Below are 7,008 nucleotides of genomic sequence, written 5' to 3'. Positions count from 1 at the left end.
GAGAGAGTGAATAGATCTCTTGTGCTATTAAAATAAAATAGATGCCAGCTATGGAATTCTAGAAAACTATGATATGAAGGAAGGATCCTTGTTAGAGGGAGTGACTTGTTTTCCCCTTTAAAGGGTTTGAAGACACCCTTGGATACACTTGAGCAATTGGATGGTTAGTCTTGGGGTGGTGCTTTGGCCTAAGAACCACAAGCATTTGCTCCTCTAATTTTACAGTTTCCAAACATAGTCCACTTTCACTAGATTTTGAAGGAGGAGATTCAATAAGCTAGGAAGAGGGATTATTATGAGGAATAATGCGAGGATAATATTTAATATTATGCTTAGAAGATTGACACCATAAATAAGTATTAGAAAAATTAAGGTAAATCACATGTTGGGTTTGACAGAGATGTCCAATTTGAACATCGACATACTCTTTCAATTTTTTAGAAAGGTCTATCTTGACACACACATTGTTTTAGGTGAGCTTGATACAACTATAGGGTTCAATACAAATGACTACGCCAATAAATTTAAAGTTAATTTTATCATGGCAATAAAATAATTCTCCTATTAACTTACCTTGTCACATAGAAAATGACTATTATGATGTATTATTAGTGCTCATGTCATTAGAATCACTACTAGACTTGAAAATTGATTTAATAAATTAAATGCATTGGATTAGACATGTGCTTTACAAAAAAGAATACAAAAATTAATTTTTATTCTCACCATTCCCAACATGAACCAATAAAAGGAAAGATAAATGACATTTTTACAATTATTTAAAATAGAAAATTAAATCTAGACTATAGGATTCCTGTAGGATTGTTGCTCAATTGTTTTTTAATTCTATGTGCTTATTAGTTTAACTAATAATAAAAATAATTTAATGCATTAGATACACTAATATTCCTTCTTAACAAGATAGAAAATATTTAATAGTCATCAACCTTTGTTAAATATTATTTTTCTTATTGTTAGTTTTAAACTAATAGATATAAGTTTTATTTGATTTATTGTCAATTATTTTAATCACGATTTCTCATATTTTCTCTCTTTCACATTTTCAATAAATTAAATTTGAGTCAAATATGATAAATAAATAAACTAACACAAATATCTTAAACTTATCTATTTAAAGATGTCGAGAGATATGTCTTTATATTTAAGTTATCTATGCTAGTAGCATCCCTAAATTATTAATTGGTCCATAATTTTTTGAATAAAAAAATATCATTTATCAAATAAGACAATAAATAAAATAAAAAAGTGACAGAAAAATAAATTTATACTATTAATTTTTAATAGTCACAATAAAAAAATTAAAAAATTTCATAGCTTACATCATACTAACAAGTCTCTTCCTATAAAATTAATTTTGATATTTAATATATATATATATATATATATATATATCAAACTATTTTAATTATAACATCTCATTGATTCATTTATTACTAATAAATAAAACCTAATCAATCCATTCATTTTACTTTCCAGTAATATAAAACACTTAATCTATTTAAAAAAATAGAATCTAATAATATAAAACACTTAATTTATATAAAAAAATATAGTATAGATTCCCATTAACACACAGACAAGCATAGGCGGCTGCTCATCAGAAAAATGCTCTCACTAATCACACTATCTTACTTCAAGATTGGAAACAAACTTGAATGATATCCAATGACTACAGGGTATTACGTCATCAACTTTTGTCACAGGACACAATCAACATAACTTTGCTGTATTTTTAATGGGTAATTATACTAAAAACTTTATCTTTCAGACAAAGTAGAGGCACAGGCAGACGAGTGAATCACATATATATACGCCACTATGTTTTGTACTATGTTGGTGATTTTGTTCTGATTTGATGGATTCTACTACACTGATGGGAAAAAAATTTGTTAAATTTTGTATTTAATATGTGAATTGAGAGAAAAAAGAACAACAATGGTCAAGAAGAACATTATTCGCTTGCCTGTTTATATATTTTAATCAATGGATGATGTAGAATTTGTTGGACAAACAGTTTGATCTCAAGATGAGAATCCTCTTTACTGTGATTTAGAACTGTGAGCGATCTAAAATTTAAGCCTTGGGTGAGGTTAAATTAGATTTACTTATATAAATATCTCCATGACATGCCCCCACTCTTCACCACCCACCAAAGATTATATATTCTTCACATAAGTGGAATGTACTACAATAGAGAAGGCAACAGAAATCTATCAGAATCTGATTTTTAGTCATGGAGCAACAATCCTCTTCCTCTAAATCCCCCCTCACCAGTACACCCAACAACAGCAACAATGTTGTTGAGGATGGATCTACAGATCTCAAAGGAAGGCCAGCTCGCAGAGATCTCACAGGAGGATGGAAAGCATCCTTTTTCATAATTGGTGTTGAAATTGCAGAGAGACTGGCCTACCATGGCATTAACTCCAACTTGGTAACATACCTTACTACTGTTATGCATGAGAGCACTGCTACTGCTGCAAAAAATGTCAATGTCTGGGCAGGTGCTACAACCATGCTTCCCCTCCTTGGAGCCTTTGTTGCAGATTCCTATTTAGGCCGGTACTGGACCATTCTTCTGTCATCTGTTGTATATCTGCTGGTCAGTATAGCCAAAATCTCCTTTTCTTTAATGACTCTTGTATTCAAAGGAAATTACTAGCTCTTTCTTGGCTTTAGATGTTATTTTCCAGGTTTTAACGGTGGTGTAGTTTTGGTCTGCAACTTTAAGCTTTCTTTTATTTTGATGATGGATCACAGACTGAAACATGTAAAAAAACTCCAACACTATGAATTGTAAAAATGTAAAAGCATCACTTGCAAAAGAATACATCATTAAGCTTAGATTGCCATCGGGCTTCTAATACATATATTTGAAGTTTGAACCCATCTCCAGTTTATGCATATTATGTTATAGTTAGTTAAGTATGACAACGATCCAATTTAGAGTGCATATCACTCACATGTCATTATTCAATACTCTAGAAGTACACCCAGCTTAAATTATCATGAGCCCATTTCATGCTTATACGCATTTCATAAATATTTGTTGCAGAAGATTAAAACTTAAAACTCATGTCAACCCAATTCAGAATGCAAGGGAAATGAATCCCTGTAAACTGAAATCTCTGGCTTTGAATATGCAGAGACATTGGCAAATGATGTCAACCGCATGAAGTTGGTAAAAATTGCGTGTTTAGTACTTTGTGAGGTCTTCTTAGATCTTTGAAAAACACTTAAATTCTGTTTGTGTAGAAATTGAGGTTAATTTTCACATTGATTATTAGCCACTAAAAGCTTCACTGTTTGCAGGGGCTATGCTCATTAATTCTGGCAACATCTATCACAGTATTTAGGCCCCCTCCATGTGATAGCACATCATTTATCTGTCCCAAATCCTCACCTTTGCAAGTGGGATTCTTTTTCTTCTCCCTCTATTTGGTTGCTCTGGGTCAAGGAGGTCACAAACCTTGTTTGGAAGCATTTGGTGCGGACCAGTTCAGTGACAGAGATCAGGAAGAAAGGAAGTATAAGGCTTCATTCTTCAATTGGTGGTATTTCGGTATATGCAGTGGTGTGGTCTTATCTTCTTTTGGGCTTAGTTATATTCTAGAAAATGTTGGTTGGGGTCTAGGTTTTGGTATCCCAACAGTAACCATGGCAATAGCACTCTGCATGTTCATTTGGGGAACAAAGTTTTACCGTCATAAACTGTCTGGTGCTAGTCCACTGACTCAGATAATCAGAGTCTTCATAGCTGTGATTCATAAGTGGAATGTCTCTGTTCCTTTGAAGGAAGAAAAACTCTCTGCAGTTCAAGAACATGGTTTGAAGGTTGAAGTGAGGAGGCACCTTTTACCTACAAAGCAGTTGAGGCAAGCCACTCTCTACCTCTCCATATGCATCTAATTCTCTAGTTCAAACCAAATGTTTGTATAAAAGGATGATTTGAGTCCTGTATATTTTTTTAGTCCCTTTATTTCATTTTAGCTTCCACATTGTTTGAAGCCTTTTTAGGACTCCTTATTAACAAACTTGTACTTTTGAGCCCCACTGTTCTGCTTTGGCCATTCAATTCATTAATATAATTCTCTTCTTTCTTCTGAAGACTGCCACTCATGAACCCATAAATTTGGTCAGTCATTTATAATTTTGTTTCTCAGGTTTCTAGACAAAGCAACAGTGAGGACTGAATCGGACTATGAGAACAAATCAGGAATCAACTGGAGACTCTGCACAGTCACAGAAGTTGAAGAAGTGAAATTTGTTCTAAGGTTGTTTCCCATTTGGGGGGCTTGTTTGATGTATGGAGTAATCTTTGCACAATCACCAACATTTTTCATAAAGCAGGGAATCACCATGGATAGGAAAATTGGCTCAAGCTTTGAAATCCCTGCAGCAAGCTTGCAAGGCTTTATTGCCTTGTCTATTATTGTATTGATCCCTGTATATGATCGCATATTTGTTCCATTTGCTAAACAAATAACTGGTGTTGAGCGTGGCATAACCTTGCTCCAGAGAATAGGTATTGGTATCTTTTGTTCCCTTCTGTCCATGGTTGTTGCAGCATTGATAGAAATGAAAAGGCTTCAGGCGGCAAAAGATCATATGGTAAGAGGCGTGCCCAATGAAACAATTCCATTGAGCTTTTTCTGGTTGCTACCACAATGTATTCTCCTTGGCATATCAGACGTATTTGCACAGGTAGGATTGCAGGAGTTCTTTTATGACCAGATGCCTGATACGATGAAGAGCTTGGGCATTGCTTTGTACTTGACCATTTTAGGTGTTGGTAGTTTCATGAGCAGTATCTTGATTTCCATTGTTGAGAGTATAACTAACAGAGGCAAGGAACAGAGCTGGTTTGCAGACAACATAAACAAAGCTCATTTGGACTACTATTATTGGCTTCTCGCTGCATTAGGTGCACTTTTTCTCTGCATCTATATCTCCCTGGCTGGTTGCTTCATTTATAAAGAAACAGAATGCAACGATAGCTATGCTGAGGAGACAGCATGATTGGCAATGGTTCCTCTTAAGAAATGGGTATTTAGGATGCAGAAGATCACCACATGATCTTTACTTACTGGTCTTTTGCAAACTGAATAGTCATCTCACATCTCATCGTGTATAAATCTATGAGAAGTTCTTTAACACCAGTTACAGAATGGTAATTATGATACTGGCTATTAACATTAATATCAGAATAGCATAAGAGTCTTATTTCAATGGTTCAATGAAGTATAAACAAACAAATGTATTTTTCAAGATAAGTAACAACTGTAAGTGGTAGATAAGAAATTATTTGTAACAATCTTTGAATTAAATGTTTCAGTAGGCGAAGTCTATAAAGGAAATGTTTAAGATGAGTGAGACAACGTTCATATCTTTCATAACTTTGTTTAGGGAATTTCATTGCTTTCTGTTTTTGATAAATCTGTATAACACAAAAAGTGTATATATAATTTGAAACAAGAAAATAGAATAATGGAAAGTAAAGATAAAACACAATAATTGCATTTTGAAAGACTTTCAAATTTGCAAAAGATAAATATAAGCACAACCTATCACTTATTTATCCCATTAATAGCATCACCAAACAAATTAAACATATATCTACTAATGAATTTTCTACTATCAATATCTATTGTGCAATCTGAATCCAAAAACTAATGAATTTTCTACTATCAATATCTATCGCGCAATCTGAATCCAAAAACTAATGAATATCCACTAAGTATTGGTCCCTAATAGAATCACCTTGATAATAAACAAGGCACTTGAAGGTACCTCACAAATTTCCAAAGACTCTCTTAACTACATGCCAACTATCTCATCTAGGATTAGTCATAAAGCAACTCAAGACTTTCATTGATTAAACAATGTCTAGTCTAATACATCCTATGACATACTTAAGCTCTCAACAACACTATACTCGATCCATGCCCTTCATCTTAGTGGATGAAGTTTAACATTGCTCTATGGATAATCGGGTAAACACCAAGAGATAAGAACACAGAATGGTTTGCAAGTTGTCATATTGAATTTCTCCAACATTAATTTCACATAACCAAAGCTTTCTATTCACTATACATCTTTTGCTTTCCATGCCAAAAATATATCCGGCAACTCTTAAGCCCTTCGTCTTAAACTATGCTTCTTCCACGTAGTGCTTTGTCATGGAAATCTCTTCCTCCAAATCACCATGAAGGAGAGATTTCTTCACATATACATTTGCTTGATCTCAAAATTAAAGTCTACTTCAATAAATAATATGAACCAAATAGATGTCATCTTAGCAATTGGAGAAAAAATCTCTAAGTAATCAATTCATTCAACCTAGGAATATCCCTTTGCAACCAATTTAGCTTTTTAATTTTCAATGTTGTCATCAAAACTAATCTTCCTTTTGAACCCCCATTCACAACTGATGGATTTATGACCATTAGGTAAAGGAACTAAGTCTCATGTGTGATTTTTCTTCAATACAATTATTTTTTCATCCATAACTACTCTCCAAGATCCAAAATCATTCATACCCAATGCCTCGTGGTTTTAGGCTCATCTATGTTAACTTGATCAAAAGTAAAAAGTGCATCCCACACCAAGAGGAGTATACATGTCTAGTTGGTGTCCAAGTCAAATGTACTTCATCAAGAATTGAGGTGGAGGTTCTACCTTCTCTTCAAAACTAAATGTACTTCATCAAGAATTGAGGTGGAGGTTCTACCTTCTCTTCAAAACTATTGGAACTATTTGAGCTCTCCTCTTTAGATCCTTAATGAGCTTATAGTTCAATTTTCTCTATCATTGGGGTAATTGTACCAATCTTTCTTCTTATCTTCTTCAGAGTGCAATCTATAGCTTAATCTCTTTAAAACAAACACTTCTATTATATAAAACTCTCACGTCCACAAATCCTAAAATTTGTACCATTTTAGCCAATACTACTGTTGATGAAGATACACTTAACTACCATGTTCTCTA

General features: G+C 33.5%; 1 protein-coding gene across 1 annotated transcript; it reads left to right on the top strand.

Annotated features, from left to right (window-relative positions):
- Positions 1-2,019: 2,019 nt before the first annotated feature.
- Positions 2,020-5,195, top strand: LOC131075801 (protein NRT1/ PTR FAMILY 5.10). Its single transcript, XM_058012699.1, has 3 exons — positions 2,020-2,623; positions 3,334-3,896; positions 4,185-5,195. The coding sequence occupies exons 1-3, from the start codon at positions 2,255-2,257 to the stop codon at positions 5,038-5,040; spliced, it is 1,788 nt and encodes a 595-aa protein (XP_057868682.1). The 5' UTR covers positions 2,020-2,254; the 3' UTR covers positions 5,041-5,195.
- Positions 5,196-7,008: the final 1,813 nt, after the last annotated feature.

This window comes from Cryptomeria japonica, chromosome 3, assembly GCF_030272615.1.
Source record: "Cryptomeria japonica chromosome 3, Sugi_1.0, whole genome shotgun sequence".
Lineage (NCBI taxonomy): Eukaryota > Viridiplantae > Streptophyta > Pinopsida > Cupressales > Cupressaceae > Cryptomeria > Cryptomeria japonica.
This window is presented reverse-complemented; position numbering and strand designations above follow the sequence as displayed.